This window comes from Bos indicus x Bos taurus, chromosome 26 (genome assembly GCF_003369695.1).
Source record: "Bos indicus x Bos taurus breed Angus x Brahman F1 hybrid chromosome 26, Bos_hybrid_MaternalHap_v2.0, whole genome shotgun sequence".
In the NCBI taxonomy this organism is placed as follows: domain Eukaryota; kingdom Metazoa; phylum Chordata; class Mammalia; order Artiodactyla; family Bovidae; genus Bos; species Bos indicus x Bos taurus.
In genome coordinates, this window is record NC_040101.1 from 16,818,925 (window position 1) to 16,844,304 (window position 25,380).

The 25,380-nt window shown below is 44.1% G+C and overlaps 1 protein-coding gene across 9 annotated transcripts in view; it reads left to right on the plus strand.

Moving 5' to 3' along the window:
• ABLIM1 (actin binding LIM protein 1) overlaps positions 1-25,380 on the plus strand; it is a 329,063-nt gene that overhangs the window by 113,028 nt on the left and 190,655 nt on the right. The window contains exon 1 of one of the 9 annotated variants that reach the window (XM_027528361.1): positions 23,886-24,177. The exons of 4 other annotated variants lie outside the window; for them this stretch is intronic. In XM_027528361.1, the coding sequence (XP_027384162.1) occupies positions 24,162-24,177 (16 nt within the window). In that variant the 5' untranslated portion in view covers positions 23,886-24,161. Of the gene's footprint in view, positions 1-23,885; positions 24,178-25,380 lie in introns of those variants that run through there. 4 more of the 9 variants (XM_027528355.1, XM_027528368.1, XM_027528373.1 and 1 more) reach the window with 4 other exon arrangements.

Genomic DNA, 25,380 nt, shown 5'->3' on the forward strand with positions numbered 1-25,380 from the left:
AGCCCACCAGGCTCCTCTGTCCATGGGATTCTCCAGGCAAGAACACTGGAGTGGGTTGCCATTTCCTCCTCCAATGCATGAAAGTGAAAAGTCAAAGTGAAGTCGCTCAGTCGTGTCTGACTCCTAGCGACCCCATGGACTGCAGCCTACCAGGCTCCTCTGTCCATGGGATTTTCCAGGCAAGAGTACTGGAGTGGGGTGCCATTGCCTTCTCCAATATGGATCTATAAACTTGTCCAAAAATTTAGGAGTTGGCTGACTAGATTCTACTGATAAAACAGCTAAGCACTGAGATGGAGTCAGTGCTATAGGATTCGTTTTAGGGGGCAATGCTTGACAAATTTAGGGACCAAGAAGGCAGGACAGCTTTGTTATAGAATAGTTATACTTTTGCTATAGAAAGATGCTGGATTAAAAAAAAAATCTGTCTAAAGTCTGTGTTTGTGAATCATTAGTGTATCCTAGAGCCTATGTTTTGAGTGACTATGTCTGGCTTCTCTATATAAGCAGGTATATGTTTCACAAATAGACCATGTGAACAAACATGTAAGCAGATAGATCTTCTCAGGTTTTCAGTTTGCAAAGAGCAGTCCTATAGGAAAGAAGGAATTAATGGTTTAGGGCAGAGGTTCTGACACTAGTAGGTTTATTAGGAAAACATAAAAGAACCTAATAAGTCTACAGGACCCCAGGCATCTGTGTTTTAAACAGATTGGTTTAGGAACCACACTTTGGAAACATTTGATAAAATATCTTAATTGTACATCCTAAGGCTCTTTGAAATAAACAAGAAATAGAACACATACAGCGTGTTTTGTTGTCATTTAGTCACTCAGTCGTGTCTGACTCTTTGTGACCCCATGGACTGTAAGCCTCCAGGTTCCCCTGTCCATGGGATTCTCCAGGCAAGAATACTGGAGTGGGTTGCCATTTCCTCCTCCAGGGGATCTTCCTAACTCAGGGATCGAGCCCAGGTCTTTTGTATTGTAGGTGGATTCTTTACTATCTGAGCCTCCAGGGAAGCCCAAGAATACTGGAATGGGTAGCCAGCCATTTCTTTCTCCAGGGGATCTTCCCAACCCAGGGACTGAATCCATATCTCCTGCATTGCAGGTGGACTCTTTACCGCTGAGCCAGCAGGGAAGAACACCCTGTTTTACCTACTTTGAATGCTGTTTTTAGAGGAAGATCTTGGAAGGATTTTTTTCTGGGGGCAATGTTGATATAGGACTTAATCCTCCAAATTTAAGAAGAGAAATTTCACCACATGACTACGGTACTAGAAGCTTCCACACTTCCACCCTCTGTATCTCTGGCCCAATCTGGATGCCTCTGGGGCAGTCTATCTCTATTTCCACTGTGCTTCCCATTGGCTTAGAATCATTCTAGCAAATTTGAATTCTCTGGTTCTTGAATTCTGTTGCCAAGTCCTGCATTAAAGATTGTTATTCAGTTGCTAAGTTGTGTTCAACTTTTTGAGATCCCATGGACTGCAGCATGCCAGACTCCTCTATCCTCCGCTGTCTCCTGGAGTTTGCTCTAATTCATATCCATTGAGGTGATGATGCTATCTAATCATCTCACCCTCTGCCACCCTCTTCTCCTTTTCAGTCTTTCCCAGCATCAGGAGATTTTCCAATAAGTCAGTTCTCTGCATCAGGTAGCCAAAGTATTAGAACTTCAGCTTCAGCATCAATCTTTCCAATGAATATTCGGGGTTGATTTCCTTTAGGATTGACTGGTTTGATCTCCTTGCAGTCCAAGGGACTCTCAGAGCCTTCTCCAGCACCACAATTCGAAAACATCAGTTCTTTAGCACTCAGCCTTCTTTATGGTCCAACTCTCACATCCGTACATAACTACTGGAAAAACCATAGCTTTGAGTATATGGACCTTTGTCAGCAAAGTAATGTCTCTGCTATTTATTATACTGTCTAGGTTTGTCATAGGTTTCTTTCCAAGGAGCAAGCATCTTTTAATTTTGTGGCTGCAGTCACCATCTGCTGTGTGGTTTTGGAGCCCAAGAAAATAAAATCTGTCAATGCTTCCACTTTTTCCTTTTATCTTTGCCATGAAGTGATGGGTCCAGATGCCATGATCTTTTTTTTTTAATGTTGAGTTTCAAGTCAGCTTTTTTACTCTCCTTAATAAAAGAAGCAAATAATTCTTTTCTCTGCTTCATCCCTCTGTAGCTTTATGGAAAGACCTGATGCCTGTGATAGAAACAGTTATAGCTTATGAGTCAGGAGACCTGACTCCATCCTGGGTGTGCTGTGTTGTCCTGGGAAAGCCAGTTAGTATCCCTAAGGCTTACCTTGTGCACCTTAAAATTAAAAGTCTGGAGAAGATCCCTGTTTCCTGAATGTTGGTCCTGATCTGGGGAACTTTGAGTAATACTGGGCCTCACCCCCAAAGAATCTCATTTAGAGGTCTGAGCTGGTGCCCCAGTCTCTGTATTTTTCAAAAGTTCTAGACAAAATTCTTGCATGCAGTGATATTTGTGAACCATTGGAGTAGCTTATCTTTGAAGACCCTTCCAGCTCTATAATTCTATCCTGTTTAAAGTGTGTAAGGGTTTTATTGAAAAGAAAATGCTATTAGAATATAATATCCCAGTGACAGGAGAAGGAGTGTGGTTTTATTCACGCTGACTTGTGACTCTTGTGTGGTATTTCAGTCACATGTGCTTATTAACCTGACTGAGTGGGTGTCAAGGGTAAAAAGTCATTACCAGCCTTTGTATATTTGCTGCTTTGTACTTCAGCAGCCTGACTGTGTGATGCTGCTGCTCGCTTATAACTTTATTAATTCATGCAGCCACCTTCATGGTAATTCTCTCTCATCATGTGATTCTGCTAGAGATTCTGCAGTAGCGAAAACATGTGAAACAACGTTAAGAATATTATTGCCATTGGATTAATGGAAGGAGGCTGAAGGATTTTCATGACACCAGGGGGAGGGGAGGGTAGAAAATGAGAAGGATTATTTACTGTGGCCTGGAGCTAGCTTGGTTGTTAGTTGTAGCTGAAGAACTTTTCTTGAGCTCTCTCCTCCATGAGAGCTGAAACACGAGAGAACTTGGAATTACTATCCTGAATTTTTTCTGATATGCATTTTTAGATTCATATCAATAGATATGCCTATTCACAGCAGTCTTACCAGATGATATTGAATATCCTAGGAATGTCTGTGGGTGAATCTTTTTCGCTATTGAAGCTATGTCCTTTCTCTTGCTCTGGATATTAATCTGATTTTTAACTCTTCATTCATGTCTCAGACTAAAATAGTCTTGAATTCCTGGTAGTTATTTTTTTTTTAACCTGATCATCTGTGTATACAGAGCTGTACCTAAGCCCTTGAAGGTAATCACTTAAATACATCTTCCTTAATCTTCTTTGCTGGGCAGTGAGAGGAAAAAAAACAATAAGGAGTCAGGAGAGTTGTGGAGAAGCACAGCTTCTTGGAAGCCTGGTATCTATTTCTCATTTCTTTGCAATCTGTGCCGAGATGCCTTGCTTCCTTGGTTTAAAGTCTCTGGGGAAATTGTGCAACTCGGGGAAAGGCAAAGCCACCTCATCTGCGAAAACCAGCACCAGGGGCTCGTGCAAAAGGAGACTGGTTGTCCAGGATGTGAGTTTCCCCGGGAGCCCCGCCCCCGCTCGCAGGCGGGCCACCATCACTCACTTGTTGTATCTGCATCCTGATGTCTGCTGCACGTTTGAGCACTTGTTGAGCAACCCGGATCCTCTTGGTAAGTAAAAGAGCCCACTCTGTACGTGGCTTTGTGTTTTGTGATTGGCATAAGTAATAAAGTGCTGTCTAGAACCATTCTTCCATGATGTATTCTTCAAAAGAAACACTATCCTGGATATATAATTGATGGGGTGAGAGTGGGAGGAATGGAGAATGTAACATAAGTACAGTCATGGAACTAAATTCTGAGGGTATTTTTGTCCATGATTTCACGATCTCAGTTACAAATATGTCTCTTTCCAAACTTGATAGTTGGTTGTAGTTCAGTCACTCAGTCCTGTCCGACTCGTTGTGGCCCCCTGAACTCCAGCATGCCAGGCTTCCCTGTCCTTCACTAGCTCCCGGAATTTGCTCAAACTCATGTCCATTGAGTCAGCGATGCCATCCAATCATCTCATCCTCTGTTGCCCCTTTTCCTCCTGCCCTCAGTCTTTCCCAGCATCAGGGTCTTTTCCAATGAGTCAGCTCTTTGTACTAATAACAGTCTATAACAGGAAGTGTGATGGAAAAGAGGGCTTCCCAGGTGGCACAGTGGTATAGAATCCACCTGCCAAGGTAGGAGATGTGAGAGATATGGGTTCGATCCCTTGGGTTGGGAAGATCCCCTGGAGTAGGAAATGGTAACCGGCTCCAGTATTCTTGCCTGGAAAATTCCATGGACAGAGGAGACTGGTAGGCTACAGTCCATGGGCTTGCAAAGAGGTGGAAAAGAAAGATCTCTATTGATAGATGATTTTCTTTCATATAATATAGGATGAATGGAAAAGAGATAGTCAAGGCAACAGATTGCTACTAGTAAAAAAGGACCTAAGTGAAGTTGAGATCTAAATTGTGTTAACCGCCTTAGGTATACTTATGAAATATTTAAAAAGAAAAGAAAAAGAAAGGATGTAAAATGTTGAGAGAACTTGTTGAGGCTTCTTTTCAGTGAAGCTTATTAGAAAGAGGTCACTTATCTATCGGCCTGGGAAAGAAGTTGAGAAAGCCCAGTCTGAGGACAAGAGTTATTACACTTAAGAGTTCTCAGACTTGGAAATTATGATTTCTTTATTGAGAAGATGCTCACTCCTTGTCAAAATCAGTACTAGAATTCATATAAGAAGCAGAAGGCTATTAGACATAGTCCCTATAAACATGTGAAGATGACCCCAAAGAGCAAGAAAACAGAATATATACCAGATAATTCTTTGCTAGAGAGGATGGCACGATTAGATTAAGGCTAGGTTAGGGAAGGGAGTTAACTTATACTAGGGTGTTCTGTTTTCAATTAATTTTTGAACAGCTTTATTGAGATATTGAGATGCTTTATTGAGATTCTTGTTCCTTGGAAGGAAAGCTATGACAAACCTAGACAGTGTATTAAAAAGCAGAGGCATCGCTTTGCTGACAAAGGTCTGTCTAGTCAAAGCTATGGTTTTTCCAGTAGTCATGTACGGATGTGAGAGTTGGACCATAAGGAAGACTGAGCACTGAATAATTGAGGTTTTTGAACTGCAGTGCTGGATAAGACTATTGAGAGCCCCTTGGACTGCAAGGAAATCAAACCAATCAATCCTAAAGGAAATCAGTCCTGAATATTCACTGGAAGGACTGATGCTGAAGCAGAAGCTCCAGTACTTGGGCCACCTGATGTGAAGAACTGACTCATTGGAAAAGACCCTGATGCTGGGAAAGATTGAGGGCAGGAGGAGAAAGGGACAACAGAGGATGAGATGGTTGGATGGCATCATTGACTCAATGGACATGAGTTTGAGTAAACTCCTGGAGATAGCGAAGGACAGGGAAGCCTGGTGTGCTGCAGTCCATGGGATTGCAAAGAGTCAGACACGACTGAGTGACTTAACAACAACAAATTGAGATACAATTCATACATCATGCAATTCACCGAGAGGCTGGCTAGGAGATCGGTGTTAAGGCAGGACAGGATACTGATCTGACAGATGCTGACAGCTCTTTGACTCTCTCACTCTTTAACAGTCTTTATTTCACTACTCCAGGCTCATCCTTTTCAGGGAAGCAAGGAGTAGGGATAGGGAAACCATGACTTCTGCCCTCAGGCCTCTTACAAGCCACTCTAGGAGAAATTGGTTCAGAGCCAGCTGACCATGCATATTGCAGGAGTTTAGGGCACCTCTCTTAAATATCGGATTCCCGTGCTGGTGGATACCTAAAGTCCCTTTATTGAGTTAAAAAAGTTAATTCATCAATTAGGGGTAAAAACAAAACATGTAACTTTCCTCTGGAACTAACAATTATGAATGAATTTGGTGCTTCTGTTCAGTGACTCTACTTAAAGAGATTCAAATAAAATGTTTCTGGAATGAGCTGTTGATGCTCATTAAAAAGATAAGGTCTGCCAGTAGAGAAGGCAGGAAGTCAGGAGGAGACCAGGTAACCTGTGGCCGAAGGAGAGTGTGTTGGACAATAGCTTGTCAGTAGTTTCAATCACAGGGCAACAAGAGAATAGACAGTATCAAAGAGAGCCTGGGTAAAGGAAAATGTAACCTTCTCTAGGGTATTGGTATCTTATTGGGGGCAGATAAGGAAATCTGGGGAATTAGTTCGGTGTGTGAGCTTTGGGGTTGGACATTTCAGAATTTAAGTTCCAACTCTTCAACTTATTCAATGCGTTGTTTTTGGGAAATTAATGTCTCCAAGTGACAATTTCCCCATCTGTAAGGTATGCAGAAGAATGCACACTTCACATGATTGCTAGGAGCAGGTCCATCCCCAGGGCATATGGGTTCCCGGGCAAATAGTTTTTGTGAAGATCCTGTTTATATAAACAGTTTTAGTCACTCCAAGTCAATATGTCAGCAGTCCAACCTTGCTCAATCAAGGTTAAAAAACACCATGCCAGCCTCAAAGAGTGATTGTTCACCAAACTCCTCCTGGAATTGGGCTGACTCCAACTCCTGGCTGGCTAGAGTGCCTCTAGGCATCTGGTCAACCCCCTGCACAGCATGAGAGGGACACAGAGGATCATCAGAGAGAACTCCAAAGAGGAAGCTGGACTGCCCGGCCTAGATAGCACTGCTGGCTCCAGCCCAGGCACCAGAAAGAGATTTAGATATATTTTTCCTCCTGTCTCTCTATTTTTTTAAAAAACCTTTTTATTTTGTATTGGGATATGTGTGTGCATGTGCATTAAGTCATGTTCAGCTCTTTGCGACCCCATGGACTGTAGTCCACCAGGCTCCTCTGTCCATGGAACTTTCCAGGCAAGAATACTGGAGGGAGTTGCCATTTCCTTCTCCAGGGGATCTTCCCAATGCAGGGATCACACCCCTGTCTTTTGCTTCTCCTGCATTGGCAGGCAGGTTCTTTACCAGCTGAGCCACCAGGGGAGCCCCTGTATTGGGATATAGCCAATTAACAATGCAGTGATAATTTCAGGTAAACAGTGAAGGGACTAAACCATACACATACATTTCTATATTCTCTCCCAAATTGCTCTCCCTTCCAGGTTGCCGCATAACACTGAGCAGAGTTCCATGTGCTCTACAGTAGGTTCTTTCTGGTTGTCCATTTTAAATGTAGCAGTGTGTACTTGTCTGTCCCAAGTTCCCAAACTATGCCTTTCCTCCATCTTTCCCCCCAACCCAGCAACCATAAGTTCCTTCTCTGGGGACTTAGTTTTTATATAACAATAATTCCAGTTCCAGTGTTGGTTCTGCAGCTTCATGATGGGGACTTAGACATTTTTGAGGAAGGTATGGTTTAGGGCCAGGGCCTGTGCTTGCTTGAGTCTAAAGGCAGCGCCGATTACAAGGATTAAACAAGAACATGCACATCAGAGGTGTTTGCTACAATGACACACACAAACACCCACTAAATTTTAACTATAATAAAAGTACAATGAACTCATTCATTATTTTGAAAGCAATGATTTCTATTGTTTGTCTTCCATGGCTGTAAACCAATAGAAGTCCAGTTTCCAGGGCTGCTGGGGCCCAGGAGTTTACACACAGCACAGGAAGTGGGGTTCCCAGGAAGCCACCATGTGAACTTAAAGTATCCTGTTTAGGACAGGTGCTTGAAGGAAGCCCCTCCTCCTGTAGTCATCCGTGTTCCTCTGTGAGCAAAGCCCCACAGTGCTCAGGGGCAGCTCCTGGCAGGACACTCAGGGATATTTGGCAGAGGCCTCCTGCAGCTGCCAGAAGGACCTCAAGATGCCACAACTTCCTGTTTTTGTCTGGTACTCACTCCTGTTTTGAGCTGTGCAGGGCTCCACCTATGTGTCTCTCTCCTTTGTCATGCTCAAAACAACCCCTGGAAGTCGCTAGAGGAGGAACTGTTTTCCCCATTTCAGAACGGGAAAGGAATCGGCAAGAAACTAGATGTGTAGACAAAGCAAATAGATAAGTGAACATTAAAAAACAGCTTCTGCATGTGGATCTGATTGTTAGCTCTGATCGTGGATGCCATACCATTCTAGAACCAGGGTCATTCATTGAGGGCCTGCTGTGTGTCCAACATCGTGCCAAGTGCTTTATAAGCTCCCCCATTTAACATTCTTAAAAACTCAACAAAGCAAGCACTACTTTCATTTTCATTTTACAGATGAGGAGAGTGAGGCGTATGCAGTTAAGAAACGTGCTAAAAGTCACGTAGGTATTAAGTGAAAGAGCTAGATTTGGACTCTGGTTGGCCTGACACCCAAGTTCATGGTCTTAAACCATGATGCTGTAAGGCCTCAACCCGGGAGCTTAAGGTCAGGTCATCCATAGAGATTGCTAATCTTTGGCACACTTTAATTTTGTAAATAATAGTGCTGATGAAGTACTTTAATAACTCAGATCTGAAGCTTCTCTTATCAAATAAATTGGTTTTTCAAGGAAAATTAGCAAACATTTCTTTTTCCTAGTTCATGATTACAAGCTCTCTGTATGGGGTTTTCTTATCACCTTCTGGTAGAAACTTAGAGTAAGTTTCTGAACCTGTGTTTCTCTGACCTCCTGAGCTTTTGGGTCCAGTACATGAAAGAGGCATATTTAGGGCAATACCTTCTCAGCAAACAAACAAGAAGAGACTGGCACTGTTATCAAAAGCCCTAAGGTTATAATGAAAGGATTCAATGATTATGTTGTCAGCTGAGTCTACATCCCGAAGCAGAAAGTTCTGGACTGAATACCAGTGACCAAAACAGAATTGACAGTCCCCTCCCTGGTAAAGCAGTTCATATCCCCTAAATTAGAAGGTGATTTTGCTCTGGTTCAGGGACCTGCTGTGTCCCCCCTATAATCTTCTGTACCCCTCCTAGGTCTGTCTTCATTTGGAACGGTCTGTCTCCCTAAGGGGCTTTCTTGTGGCTCAGCTGGTAAAGAATCCACCTGCAATGCGGCAGACCTGGGTTCAGTCCCTGGGTTGGGAAGATCCCCTGGAGAAGGGAAAGGCTACCCACTCCAGTATACTGAGATTTACCGTGTAACTGAGAGAACATCATAGGTGATTAATACATTGTTGTTTCCTGTTTTGTTATATGTTCATGGTGTGTGACTCATGTGGTTCTCTAACTTTCATGTCCCTTCTCATCCCATCTGCTGTCATCAGTCCCATCCCCATGGGTCACACATTGATGTCAAAGGGCCAAGGGAAGGTCTTGCTGCTGCTGCTGCTGCTAAGTCACTTCAGTCGTGTCTGACTCTATGTGACCCCATAGACGGCAGCCCACTAGGCTCCTCTATCCCTGGGATTCTCCAGGCAAGAACACTGGAGTGGGTTGCCATTTCCTTCTCCAATGCATGAAAGTGAAACGTGAAAGTGAAGTCGCTCAGTGGTGTCCGACTCTTAGCGACCCCATGGACTGCAGCCTACTGGGCTCCTCCATCCATGGGATTTTCCAGGCAAGAGTACTGGAGTGGGATGCCATTGCCTTCTCCAAGGGAAAGTCTTGGGCTCTGTCAAAGGCTAAAAAGGGACTTTGTTGTCCACAGTTTGAGGAGTGTATCTCCCAAAGCTCCATGGGGCTTTTCTATTTCATCTTCCTGGTGTTATTGAGATGCTGTGTTGGAAAATGTTTTAAATACTTGGCAAATCTCAGACTCAATGGTGAAGACCTCTACCCACCCCACCTTAAATCGGAGAGCAGTGTTTGACTTCTGGCCATAAAAAATGTTTCCCAGAAGCTGTGATAAGGAGCAATATCTGGTTCCTCCCGTCAGCCCTGCCGTCCTCGCTGCCAGCTGCATGAGTGGCTGGCTGGATACAAAGCAGTGACAGGCACCCGGTGTTGGCGAGGCAATGCCCTCAGCCATGGTCTTCTTTCCTCCACACACCCGGCCACCAGGGCCTCATTGTTTGTTGACGGGAAGTGATTCCCTAGTCTCTTGAGGTGGGAAATGATGAGTGGTTTCTTCGAAATTTTGGGAGGGCATGGAAGGAGAGATTAGGTTTTCAGCTGTTAATAGGTGGTAAATCATTAGACAGGGCTTCCCAGTGGCTCAGCGGTGAAGAGTCTGTCTGTAATGCCAGGACCGCAGGAGTTTTGTCTGTAATGCAGGTTCGATCCCTGGGTTGGGAAGATCCCCTGGAGGAGGAAATGACAATCCACACCAGTATCCTTGGCTGGAGGATCCCATGGACAGAGGAGCCTGGCAGGCAACACAGTCCATGGGGTCGCAAAGAGTCAGACTTCACTGAAGCGACTTAGCATGCATGCAAAGCATTAGACAGCCAGCATTTTTTCATTGATTTATAGTTATCTATAACCCCTGTTAACTTCCAAAAGCTCCTGCCTGTTCCATTAGTTTAATCATATTTCCCAGAATCAGAATTTCAAGCCCTTGACGGTCAGACCCTGCCTTTCTACCATGTTCAACCATTACCCCACCCCCAACAACACTCACAGCAGATGTCTTTGTCACAGATGTCTCAAGGGCCTTTTCACCTCGGGTCTTACTGTGTTATGTTCTGCTACCTGGTGTAGCCTTCCTTGTTCCTCTGACTCTCAGGTGGAATTTGCTTTAAGCTTTTCCTCCTCTGGGCAGGCTTGTCTTACCTCTTGCCTCATCCTCTCCGTGATGTACAGTATCCCATGCATGAACTCTGTGAGAACTCTGTTAGAGCTGCCTGTTTATAAGCCTGTCTTATTTAGTACACTGTGAGGTCCTCTCTCGGAGAAGGCAGTGGCACCCCACTCCAGTACTCCAGTCACAAAGAATTGTACATGACTTAGCGACTGAACAACAACAACATAATGCTTGGTTATATCTATCTGTCTGCGTATCTCTCTTTGCCAAGTAGTAAGGTTCTTATTTGCAAGAAAATTGTTTTAACAGGCTTTGCTTCTCTAGTATATAATATATACTGTGCTTGGTGAATAAACACATTTCATACATTAAAAAAATTGTTATAATTCACATGCCATAAAAATATACCATTATATTGTGTACAATTCTGTGGTTTTTAGTATAGTCACAAAGTTGTGCAAACATCACCACCATCTAATTCCAGAGCATGTTCATCACCCCGAAAAACGACCCTGTAACCATTAGCTCCATCCCTTCATTCTTTCTGGAGAAGACTCTTGAGAGTCCCTTGGACTGCAAGGAGATCCAACCAGTCCATTCTAAAGGAGATCAGCCCTGGGATTTCTTTGGAAGAAATGATGCTAAAGCTGAAACTCCAGTACTTTGGCCACCTCATGCGAAGAGTTGACTCATTGGAAAAGACCCTGATCCTGGGAGGGATTGGGGGCAGGAGGAAAAGGGGGTGACAGAAGATGAGATGGCTGGATGGCATCACCAACTCGATGGATGTGAGTTTGAGTGAACTCTGGGAGTTGGTGATGGACAGGGAGGCCTGGCGTGCTACAATTCATGGGGTCGCAAAGAGTCAGACACGACTGAGCGACTGACCTGACCTGACCTGAACTGAACCATTAGCAGTCACCCCTGTTACCAACACTGCCCAGCCCTTGGGAACTCCTGGTCTATTTTCTGGCTCTGGGTTTGCCTATTCTGGACATTTCCTGTAATTGGAATTACACAGCAAGTGGCCTTTTGTATGTGGCCGCTTTTGCTTAGCATCATGTTTTCACAGTTCACTGGAGTTCAGCGTGTATCACTGCTTCATCCCTTTTTATGGATGAGTACTATCCCCTCGTATGGATGGACCACAGTGTATTCACCAGCTGATGGACATTTGGGTTGTTTCTGCTCTAGGCTATTAAGAATAATGCTGGTATGAACACATGTATACAACTTTTTGTATGGACATAAGACTTTTGTTTTCCATTTTCTTGGAATACCTAAGAGTGGGGTTGCTGGGTCATATGTTATCACTGTTTGTTTGTTGTTGTTGTTGTTTGTTTGTTTTGGCCATGTCATGTGGAATGCAGGATCTTAGTTTCCTGACCGGGGATCAAACCCACGCAGCCTGCATTGGGAGCAGAGAGTCTTAACCTCTGGACCGCCAGGGAAGTCCCTGTTAACTCTGTGTTTAACTTTTTGAGGAACTGTCAGACTGTTTTCCCCAGTGGGAAAACACTATTTTGCATTAAAATTGCCCTTAATATAATTTCAAATTAAGTCAGAATTTTTCCCCCAATATGAAATAACCAATTTTCTCTAAAGTGAAACATCTCATTTTTACATTCATACCTGTTTGTACCCTCTACCTTAATCTTCAAAACCTTGTATATCCCTACAATTTTTAAATGTTTACTTATGTATTTGGCTGTGCTGTATCTTAACTGTGGCATGTAGGATCTTTAGTTTGTCATAGGAACTCTCAGTTGCTGCATGTGGGATCTAGCTTCTTGATCAGGGATAGAACCCCAGTGACCCTGCATTGGGAGCACAGAGTCTTAGCCACTGGGCCACCAGGTAGGTTCCTATCCCTATAACGCAAAGGTCTGCAAACACATTACGTAAAGGAGGGTAGGCTCTTTATTTACTCCATGACATTAGTTAGCTGGTTTTGTTATTCCTCTGCAGGTGCCTTAGGATAGCCTCCAAATTGTGTTTGGTTGCTGTTAAAAGATCTTTCCTCATCCAAGTTCTGTAGCCATAGATAGCAACCAGAATGAATCAGAGGATGTCAGAGATGTTCTGACTCACAATGCCCAGAAAAATCCCGCTCACAGAGGTTTGCATGTGGTGCAGTGGAAAGGGAGAATTCTCATGACACGAAAGAGGCCCCCAGGGATAAAGATGGGAAGAAAGTCAAATAGTTAGAGCCACTGCCAGCAACCAGCTTTCTCCCTTTCTGCCTGGCCTGCCCCAGATCATGCTGGCAGGTCATTTTTGGCATCACTAGAATATTCTAGGCTAGTTAACCTTTGCTCTTTGTGCAAGACAATCCCCAGTTCTGTTTCCTATCACTGTTTTCCCTGAAGAGCTATCATGTGACCCTAGTATGCAGCTGCTTTTCATCTGTTACCTTTTCCTCGGGCCAGACTTGTCCTCGAAGCAACACTGCAAATCTGTAACCACTTGGTAGCTAGCCCTGTTGCAGGGGTACTGGCTACTTAATAAATAACTGCCCTGTTGTTGAGGTCATCCATTGCTGCAATATTATCATTGGTGGAAATACTATGTGATGTTACTTTTTTTTAGTAATACTTCAACTGAACTTGAACTTGCATAGATCATGGTTTGGTTGGTCTATTTTAAGAGTTTGCATGTGGTGCAGTAGAAAGGGAGAATTCTCATGACACGAAAGAGGCCCCCAGGGATAAAGATGGGAAGAAAGTCAAATAGTTAGAGCTATTTTTTTTTTAAGTTTTTAAAGAGGACGCAGGTAGGTACTTTCAACAAATTTCTTGGTTTCCTCTTTTATCTGGATACCAGGAGTAGTCCAGTTCATTTTCTTCTCCTTCTTTTTTTTTTTTTTTACTTTACAATATTGTATTGGTTTTGCCATACATTAACATGAATCCACCACGTGTGTACATGCGTTCCCCATCCTGAACCCCCCTCCCACCTGCCTCCCCATACCATCCCTCTGGGTCATCCCAGTTCATTTTCTATCTGTAGCAACTGGTGAAAAGACGCAGGGCTCAACCAACTTTCTGTAACTACTCCTGTATTTTGGGAGGACCACATTCTATTAACACTTGAAACTTTATCTTTTTTGCTAAATGGCAAGCATTTTTCAAAACCTTATAGCATTTTCTCAGTATTTCTGATTCCCATCCCTTTCTACCTCCTTTTAAAGTTATTTCAGTACTTTCACTACTTGTCTTACTAGAATGTAAGCTCAATGAGGGCTTAATCTAGGCATCTTTTCTATATATCACTGTCAACTTTATGAAGCTTTATGAAGTTTTGTGTATTGTAGATGTCCAGTAAATATTCTTAGCATCATTAGTGAATCAGTGGTAATTTCTTTTCATTCTTCACTGAATTTTGCCCACTTTGTCTTCAATTGCATGATGCTATGACTTCAAACTGTTTTCATAGCTTCCTTACTTTTTCCATGTGTAAATTTAATAGTCAATGAAAGTGAAAGTCAGTCGTATCCGACTCTTTGTGACCCCATGAACTATACAGTCCATAGAATTCTCTAGGCCAGATTACTGGAGAGGGTAGCCTTTCCCTTCTCTAGGGGATCTTTCCAACCTGGGGACTGAACCCTGGTCTCCAGCATTGCAGGCAGATTCTTTACCAGCTGAGCCACAAGGGAAGCCCAATAGTCAATGAAGCATGTTGCCAAATGTTCAGCACTCTTAGTATGTTTTATTCAGGAAGGGAAAAATATATTGTGGGATCCAGATCCAATACGAAGGGAAATTTAAATTCTAAATATTTCCCTTCCTGTCCTCCCTCCAATCTCCCCAAACCCCAACAAATCCCATGCATATGCAGAGTGTTTCTATTTTGCTGGGGGATGGTGAGAGGGGAGGAAAGGAATAAAACTACCTTCTATACTGCTTTCAGAAATACAGCCAGTGTGGCATATGGCATATAGTACTAGCACAGTCTTTGGTGGAATTGTAGCAATGTGGAACTATTTAAATTTTTAAAATGAAAGCCCAAGTATATATGGAAATACAGTAGAATAATATTATAAAATGACTCATTCCTACAGAACTTGATAAATTTCCTAAATCACATCCTTCGCCGTAAAATATAACTGCAGGCTTAAAAGGCACTTAGGGGCATATTGATTTATGAGGCAGCTCTTAGTTCTGATCCCTGTAACCTGAATTAATCCAAGTAGCCTTGTTTACATATTTAAAGGAAGAAGCACTTCAGCACAGTGTGTGTGCATATACATTCATTGTGTTTGTACAAAAAATGATCTAATTAATCACTGGTTCTCTTGAGGACAAAAGCATGCATTCTGTCTGATGAGCAAATTTGGTCTCTTCAGGGTATTGTTCTAGAATCTGTCTCTACCATCTAAAGCAAAGGACTAGAAAGTAATCAGTGGATCAAGACTAATTTTTCTTTCTTTTTAAGCATAAAAGTATAGATAACCTAGATTCTCTTTTATGTTGAAATTCTCCCCCCTCCAATCGAACCTGGAGACAAGGATTCAAGGACAAATCATATATTTGAAAGATGATCCCAGGAAGCAATAACAGGGGAGTGAAGCCAGCGAAAGGTGAATTATCAAGCTAGTTACCAGTGTGGGCAGCCAAGGCTTAATTGATTGGAAACTCTGGTAGACAGCACAGATACACCCCACGGATGTCCCAGCCAAGGGACAAGGAAGCTGGGGTATTTGTCTACCATCTTCCCATCAGTCACTGATGGAAAGCTGCTTCCAGGGGCGTTAACTCACTGCGATGTTTCCAGGAACCAGGTTTGACTTTTAGAAGTGAATGCCAAGGAGACACTGGCATTCAAAAGAAGGAGGAATCGGGGGCTTCCCTGGTGGTCCAGTGGTTAAGACTTTGCCTTCCAATGCGAGGGGTGCAGGTTTGATCCCTGGTCAGGGAGCTAAGATCCTATATGCCTCGTGGCCCAAACACCAAAACGTAAAACACAAAGTTTTGCAACAAATTCAATAGAGACTTTAAAAATGGTCCCAATAAAAAATAAAAGAAGGAGGAATGCACATGTGTAAGAACATAGGGAGGACTCATAGGAACCCAGAAAGTGCCGAGCAGGCAGGCCTCAGGAAGCGTAGGGTTCTAGGCTGCCCCAGGACCATCGGTTCAGTCCCAGTCTCTCCCCTCCCCATTGGCTTCCCTCAGGATTTGGTATCTGCGTGTCTCTGGGAAGCCTATTGCTGCTTGGTCTTACTTGATCTTTTAATACAATACTGGCTCCTGCCTGGGACTTTTCTATATGATTCTAAGTTCAGATCCTCAGAAGTGAAAACCTAATTGACCCAGATCCTCTTTCTCAAGATAGGATATACTTTGCGAGTGCTTGGCCAGCTGAGGTATGGGTCCCCCTGGCTCATCCAGCGTCCACCTGTGATCCAGTGAACCATGGCCAAGGCATGAAGTCATATTGCCCAGTGCCCACTCAAAAGAGGGGACAGATGAGGAATGGTGAGGGCAAGTAGCCCCCAAGGTGCCTCTATCTGTGGGATTTTCCAGGCAAGAATGCTGGAGTGGGTCGCCATTTCCTCCTCCAGGGGAATCTTCCCAACCCAGGGATTGAACCCACGTCTTTTGCATCTCCTGCATTGGTAGGTAGATTCTTTACCATTGTGCCATCTGGGAAGCCCTGCCATTAAAAGTTCTACAAGTTTTTTTCCATTATTCCACAGACTCTTTCTCACCTTGTCGAAGTGTTTTATATTCTACCTAATGTTGTCCTAAATAAAGTAAAATTTTACATTGTTGACATGAATTTGGAACTTTTGTGTTTAAGCTATGCCCTGCTCATTTTGAATGCAAATATAAGAGGACTGAACTCATTTGTGGAATCACTGAAATTGCACAATTTATATTTCATAGATTGTAGAAGCATACGTATTTCAATCTTTCCAGAAGTGTGGGAATTTTGCACTCGACTAGCTCAACTGTTTTTATTTTACTTTTTGGATGCGTGCACATTCTAGGGCATACTGGGGTGGCAACCCACCCTAGTACTCTTGCTTGGAAAAACCCATGGTCAGAGAAGCCTGGCAGGCTATAGTCCGTGGGGTCACAAAGAATAGGACATGACTGAGCAACTGAGCATGCACGCAGGAATGCTATTCCTTGAGGATGATCAGAGAGGGTGGATGATGGAACTTCACCCTAAAAGACTTGAGAATGTGGATCTGAGTACATCTTTCCCTGTCCAGCCAAAGATGAGCCCAACAGGCCAAGATGATGCCATTCACCTGCAGACCCTATCATAAGAAGTCCAAAAACCAATGAAGGATAAAATATCAGGAGAGAAGATCATTTTATAGAGGCAAAATGCAACATCATTTTCTTCTAGAAATACCAAAGAAGTTGATACACATTGAGTGCATTTTGACTAAAAAAATGTGTGTGCATGTGTGTGTGTGTGTGTGTGTGTAGCTGGGCATAGGGAAAGGGTGACACTTTTGTGACCTCTGTGGAAACAAAGACCCAACAAAGCAAAGGGAGAACCCATGGCTTTGGATTATGACAAACCTGTTTCCTCAAGTGTAAAGAAAATATTATTTTATCCAGTTGTTAGGAGGATTAAATGAGGTGATAAATGAGTGTAAAGAGACCAGAATGGTGGCTGACACATAATAAGCTTCCTGTAAATGACAACAAAAGTGGTAATTAACTTACAGCTGATTCACATTGTTGTACAGCGGAAACTAACACAACATTGTAAAGCAATTATACACCAATAAAAAATCAAGTTGTAAAAAAAGCAAGAAAAGAAAATTAGTATGAAGTAAGCTTGGCATAGATAACTGTTTCTTGGGGGTTGAGTTTGGGAATTACTATAATTTAACCCCAATAATAAATGTGTTAAAAGAGGGGGAAAGGTGGTATTTAGGAGTAGTTATAAAGGAGATTTCATAAAATGCTACCTGGTTAAGTTCCTTTCAACTTGTTTCTCCCAAAGTGAATTACTGGTTTGCATCTTGGCAATTACTTTCAAGCAGCCACTAAATTGATTTATGTGTGAGACTGAATTTACTTTTAATTTACTTGAATGAGATTTCAAAATCAGTCTTTTTGATATAAAAATGAACACTTAGCCAGCATTTTGACCTACTGTGGTAAGTCAGTGACGTTTGCGCCTTAGAATTTATCAAATGTCGTATGCCCACTTTGTGCCTATCACTATGTGAATTCAGATATTCACATGTGATCTCGTCCCTCAGAGAGCTCACCTCTTGCAAAAACAGACACATAAATGCTTCACTGCTGTGTCGTCATATTTGGAGCACTAATGATATGCGTGTGCAAGGCTCACACACATGTCATGCGTGTGCAATGCTCAGTCTCTCAGTCGTGTCCAACTATTTGTAACCCCAGGCACTACTATAGTCTCCCAGGCTCCTCTATCCATGGAATTTTCCAGGCAAGAATACTAGAGTGGGTTGCCATTTCCTACTCCAGTGGATCTTTTTGACCCAGGGATCAAAGCTACATCCCCTGCATTGGCAGGTGGGTTCTTTACCACCGTGCCACCTGGGAAGCCCCACTGGTGACATGAAGTACCAAAAAGAAGAGGGTGTTGCTAGGAAATGCATCCCAGCTTCAGATGATAGTAAAGAACCATTTTTCTTTTCCAGTACTATATTTCTACCTGGAACATATTAGGGGAAAAGAAAAAGCTAATAATATTGAATTGGCCAAGAAGTTTATTTTGGTTTTTCCATAAGAAGGTATGGAAAGCCCAAACAAACTTTTTGGCCAACTCACTAGTAAATTGGGGAAAAAAGAGGCTTTTCCCAAGTACTTCAGGGTTATTTCTGTACTTCTTGTGAGCGTCTCATGTGCCTGAAATTAGGCTACAATCCATGAAACTCTCTGTACTGTCAAAAGATCCTTTGAATTCCAGTAATCATTTCCAGTACACTTGTAGGAAAGCGACTGATTTTTACATTCCCCCTGCAGTTAATATCTATAGTGGATTATTTATGGAAAGTTTTAAATATGCTTGCCTGGTGGATCAGATGCTAAAAAACCTGCCTGCAATGCAGGAGACCCGGGTTCGATCCCTAGATTGGGAAGATCTCCTGGAGAAGGAAATGGCAATCCACTCCAGTATTCTTGCTTGGAGAATCCCGTGGACAGGGAAGCTTGGTGAGCTATATATAGTCCATGGGGTTGCAAAGAGTCGGACACAACTGAGTGACTAACATGCATTAGTGATTTTTCTTAAGCTGCAATCTGTTGCTTAGATCCAAACTCAGAATTGACTTCTGAGAAAGACCACAGAGTAGTTTTGGATGCAAATGTAAATTATTCTACTTGAAGAACTCATGGAAAAGAACTTTGCTGGGCACCGATTCTGTGAGATTCACATGGAAAAAATCCTAAGAATTCTCCATTGAAGACCTAAGAGTAGGATCAGGATCAAGAGGGATCAGACATTTAGGAATTTGTGTCTGACAGTAGGAAACTTTGGAATCGTCACTACCAATAAATTTTCATGAAGATTACAGTGAATGTCATGACAGTTATTATTTCAGCCCACTGAGAAGATGGGGGTTGTTTTTTTAGACGGGGCAGCATTGGCTATAGCTACGTTTGTGAATTACATGTTCAGTCACTTTTGGTGATACAGGCCAGTGTGCTAAGCGAGTCAGTGGTTCTTTATTACTTAAGGAGCTGGTGGTGCAGCTCAAGTCTTAACCAGCAAATCTGAATCTTTAGACCTTGGATGGGAGCAGGTGTATGCATTTAAAGTACCCCCAGTGTTTTTCTCCCTGGAGGTCTGCAGACTACGCTCTCAGGAGTCTGGAAAAGTATGAAACTCTCATAGCCTCATTGTGGACAGCAAGCCATTATTACAGAAGGATAAGTCAATCCCAAATGGTTTGCGCTACTCAAAAAGCTATTTGTGTGACTGTCATTTTATTCTATTTTTCGGGGAAATATTTGTTGTTGTTGAGTCATTAAGTCATGTCCAACTCTTTGTGACCCCCTGATTGCAGCGTGCTAGGCTTTCCTGTCCTTCATATCCCCTGGAGTTTGCTCAAACTCATATCCATAGAGTTGGTGATGCCAACCAACCATCTCATCCTCTGTTGCCCCCTTCTCTTCCTGCCCTCAATCTTTCTCAACATCAGGGTCTTTTCCAATGAGTCGGCTCTGTCTTAAAAAAACGAATAAACATAGGCACAAATGGGCACAATCTGGTTAACACTGGACATGCCACACCAACACAATCCAGTTTGTAGGAAGGAGGCAGTGTGATGGGACACACATCATGGCAGACTTTGAAATGTACCCACGGTCTTTTGAATCTAATCTGTAAGAAATAGGTAGCTCAGGTCCGAGGCTCTCATCACATCCCTTCAAAGGCTCAAATTCCTTACCGTGGCCTTCTGAACCTTCCATGACCTGCCACTGAGGCCTTAGCTTGAGGCTCTCCCTAATCCTTGTGAACACTGATCTTGATACCTTCTTGCCCTGTGACTCCACTTGGAATGATCTTCCCCGCTTTGTTCATTTGGCAGCCCTGTCTTGCCCCTTCATTCCTCCTAGAAGCCTCTGCTGACCCCCCCAGATTGGGCTCAGCACTGCCCTGCGTCCTGTGTACCAGCCTCTGTCTTAGCACCTTCCTAATCATGTTGAGTCCTTGTGCATGAGCAGCTCCTTCACTTGATGGTAAGCAACTCCTGCGCAGTGATCTCTCTCCTCCTGCTGTGGTACAGCCAGCCCTGGACCTGGTGTACCATCGATGCCCCATAAATGTCTGCTGTGGACTGGTAGATGTAAACATTAAGTAGAAAGCTAATAACAAACTCATTCTCAAGTTTTCTTCCAGCCAGATACTGCTAGAAAGAATTTTGAGCACTCTTGCCAATAAGTCCAGAGCTTTTGAGGGGGTATCTGGAAGCCTGGGCTCCTGGGGACCAGGATGGAGGGGTCTGGAAATTCCTGCCTTGTGGATGCATAAGCCACAGGAAACCTATGACTCTGTAGAGAAGAGAGCAGTGAGGGCGTGGACTCCATCCAGCTGCTTCTTTCTCGTCTTCACATTTCCCTCTTAATTGGCATGGGCTTCCCAGGTGGTACCAGTGGTTAAGAAACCACCTATCAATACAGGAGACGTAAGAGATGGGGGCTCGATCCCTGGGTTGGAAAGATCCCCTGGAGGAGGAGATGGCAACCCGCTCCAGCATTCTTGCCTGGAGAATCCCTAGGACAGAAGAGCCTGGCGGGCGACAGTCCATAGTGTTGCAAAGAGTCAGACACAACTGAAGCGACAGCACATAGGCAGGCACTGCGGACGTGATGTACTCTTGAGTTTTTGCCAAGAGTGGCTGTGTGCTCACAAAGCTTTTCTCTCCAGCAAAATGGTTTCTGTCCTTTGCTCACTTTGGTCAACCCTGCCTTCATTTTGTGAGTGAATGACAAGGCAGCAGTCAGTCAGTTTGAGAGAATAAAACAACAGATGAACCCACAGGTTGGTGTCTATATTATGAAGTCTTATCTCATCTGAGTGGAATGAGATTGAGATAAGGTCTTTGGAAATCTTCTCTAGAAATAATAATGAAAAGTCCTGTCGTCTTATGAGCTGTACAGTTTTTAAATTGTTTCATTTATTTTGCGGCGCTTCTTGTAGCTTGAACTAACTATAAAGCACAAAATATCTGTGCTTTGCTTCTGTTCTCAAAGCTCTTAACTATTTGGCCCTGAGGCAAGGAGACAAAAACAATTTGGTTTTACTCTGCCACAGTCCAAAAATAACTGTAGTAATATCCTCTTTGGTTATCTTAAAAGTATAGCGTGGAGGCTTTTATCCCAAAGTAGCAGTGTCTGACTGTTGCGGGGTGGGGGGGACCTTAGCTATATGACTGTTATTTAGCAACTAAATGCTGGTGACTCATTCACTCTGACTGTGGTACAGGAAAATTCTTTCCATGGAAAACACAAGAAGGGAGGGGGGCAGAAATCTCTCTGAACCACTGTGTAGTATTTTCCTTTGGAAAAGGCTCCTCTGAAAATGAATAGGCACCAGCTGCTACTCGGCTGGCTTAGTCCCCAAAGCTCCTGGAGAGTCTTCCTCAACTGGGCTTTCTGAGCAGTTCATCCACAAAGGTATACAGGTAGGCTCAGAGCCGCAATAAGGGATCAGTTTGGTTAATAAACTAAAATCTCAGGATTAAAAACAGTCACCTGAATAAAAGAGAAATTGAACTCACTGCATTCATAGTTGGAGAAGGAAATGGCAACCCACTCCAGTGTTCTTGCCTGGAGAATCCCAGGGACGGGGGAGCCTGGTGGGCTGCCGTCTGTGGGGTCGCACAGAGTCGGACACGACTGAAGCGACTTAGCAGCAGCAGCAGCATTCATAGTACCTGGAATATTTATATGATGATTTGGTTTGGACTAGAAACCCCACGGTGTTTTACTGTCGCATTCCATTAGGAAGAGAGGGAGGGAGAGGGGGAGAGAAAGAGAGAGTTCTGTTCCCTTAGCTTTGCACCGAATAACATGAAAGCCTTGGGGAGAAGTGCCTCAGTGAGGTGCTAATCTATTTATGCAGCCAAAATATAATAAAATAAGTTCACCTGCGAGGCTCACAGCGCCAAACTAATTCTAGCTCCCTGAGTTTCATTTTGCTTGTCAGCATCTCCTTGAGGGCTCTGGGGGGGTTAGGGATGGGGGAAGGAGACTGTGCAGTGCTGGCCGTGAACATTTCGGGGGTTGAAAAGGGCTTCTCTTCCTGCTCCTGAGCCCTGCCCAGCCCTGAGGTCGCGCTGCTCTCATTGCTAGGCTCTTCTTTATGAATGGAGGTTAGAGAAGCCGCTTAAAGGCTCTTCAGCGCTTACTCTCCAGCTGGCCGCTGACTTAGGAAAAACATGACCCTGTGGGGCTGCGATGGGGGCAGGGAGGGCTGTGGGAGAAGTTTGTGTCATAGGAAAGACGACCCAGGGGTTGGAGGGGCCTTCGCCCTTTCTTACAGGCGGAGATGCCCAGGCTTTAAATAGTAAAGCCCTGAATCACAGATGTAGGAATGTCACAGCCGCTTGAGCTCTGCCACTGTAACCCCGCAGAAAACCAGCCCGCCTGGTGTCATCTCAGCTCTAAACAAGCTCGGAGGCAACGATGAGGCAGGTTGCCTACTTCATTCCTTTCTGTTACCACGGCTCTCTTAGACCCAACACGGTACAATATTTGCAGTAAAACAGTCTAATCCTGGCCTGTTCTGGTTCTGAAAGATGAGTGGTCCATCTGCTGTTCTCCCAGAGCAGCAGCATCTGCCTTTGTGTCTCTTGCTCATCACATCACTCCCACACGGTGGGGAGCCTGTGAACGATCTGGGTTTGGGAGACAGGTGCTGGAAAGGGGTGGGTAGGCGGCTTGGTGACTCCACCCACTGGAAGTTACCTGCTCCCTGCAGACAGACCTGTGCTTCTGGGGGTCAGAAATTGAAAGCCAGGATCAGGGTTAGGCGGGTGAGGGATGTGGGTGTGACTGTTCACCCTTTGCTTTGTGGGCTGGGAGGGCTCCTCCCTGACACATAGGGAACCAAGGGGGCTTGTCTAGAAAATGCTAAAGAATCAGGGAGAAGGGGAAAGTCAGAACCCCACCTAACAGGATAAGTCAGGTTTTTACTTTGATTCTGGATTTGATCCTGGATGAGGGACTGAAGCCTGAAAAATGCCTCTTCCCAGGCTCCTCATTGTCCCAGTCTGTCCCCTCTTCTCTCCCCACCCCTCCCCCCGCCCTGTTTCAGGTAAAGGGGGACAACATCAAACATCATTATTCATTTTTCATTATCACTGAGCCTCCAGGACCTTAAAAGTTGAAGGAAATGAACTGGAAGTCGTCACTTGCATTATTTTTCTATTAAGGCTAATTTTATTGATTCGGTTGGTCTGAGAGAAGCTGAATCTTAGAGAGCAGCAGTTATAGGAAACTAATAAGCTACCAATCGACTAGTTTGACTTACTGGAATAGTCCCTGGCTGCCCCTCACCGGCCCACCCACCCCCTCCTGGCAATCATTTATCAGACCCCGGGAGGGGGCCGGTGCTCGGGGATCATTTTGATGCCGGTTCTGCCGACACGAGGAATGCTACGTGGTGTCAGTGACCAGAGCTTAGGACACTGGAATTTTGCATTTGTTACAGCAGCAGCTGTAGCGAGTGGCTGCGCCGGCCGAAGGGCAGCGTCCCCGAGCAGGGCGCGGCCACCACTTGGCGGCGATCGCTGGGGCGGCACCCGAGCTCGGCCCTAGAGATGGGGGCGGGATTTTAGAAAGAAGCCCGGACTCGGCGAGTAGATGGCCGGGCGCTTCCTCGCAGCCTCTGCAGCAGCCGATCTGTCTGCCCAGCGGCGCTCCCACTCCTAGACTTTGTTCCCGTTTCCTCCCGCTCTGCTCGCCAAAGGCACCGGTTACCATGGTGAAGGAGAAAGGTAATTAAATATCGATCCCTGTGCATGGCTGCAGAAGTTGCACTGGTGCTGCAGGGCTGGGCCACCTAATGGGGGACGATCAATGGAAAGCCAGGCAGACATGTTCTGGGTGTGAGAATCTGTATTGTGAAGTCCGGGTTTGCATAGAGCAGAGACTTACTTCATTAAGAACCTTTCATTTAGCCACGGCGCGTCCCAAGAGCATTCCTATTTCTGGAGTGTTTGCACAGCCGAGCTCCCAGGGCGTGTGTCTTTTTTGATTGCTATTGCATTTGGAATTTTTGGTTGTGTTTGAGACTTGCCTTCCTGCCTTCATCCTAGCCTTCACTCTTCCTCACTCACCCCCACCCAAATCAATACATTAATGAAGCTGTGTAATGAAAGGGCCCTTCTACCAGGTTTAGGCTGTGTTGGGACCTGCCCGAGCTTAGCTCAAAGTTCCAAGCGGTTGGTCTTTAAGATTCCAGGTGTGCCTCTCTAATAACCTGTCATTTCAGCGGCATCCCTAATCACTCTTCCAAACACCTTAAAAGATGGGTTACATGTCAAGGGCGGCAAATCATGTCTTAAGAATGTGAAAAGGATGGTCACGCTCTGCACAGGCATACCGTATTTATGCACTGGGCGTGGTCCGAAATGGAAGTTAAACTTTTCAGAATTGAATTGTTATTTAACTTATTCATTTGTCTGTGAAATGTAAAAGAGCACAACAATGTTTGATTTTAGTTATCCAAGTAATATATAAATATGTCATATGTTAAGAAAGTGCAGTGTCACAGGAGATTAGAGAGTGAAAGATGAAATCTCCTTACCCTTACCTGGTTCACTTTCATTTCCCCTTTTCTCTTGAGGCAAAATTGTTAATAGTGTGTATCCTTCAAGAACTTATAGAAGGAATAAGATAGATAGATAGAAGTGTTAAAAAAGGATCATTCTCTGACCATTTTTTCGTGGCTCGATTCTTTTCTGTTAATAGTATGTCTTTGGGACCTTCACTACATCATTTGAGAGTGTGAGTAACCACCACTGAATTTTGCGTTTTGGTAAGCCTGGATGTATTCTGCCACATTTCCTGACTGTGGACATACTTTTCTCCATAAACACAGATGTCTGCTCTTTGGGCGCTGTCTTCAACATTTCCGTGATTTATCTTTGTCTACTTTCTCTTAAAGCCCCTACAGGGAGTAAATGTGAGGTGAACGT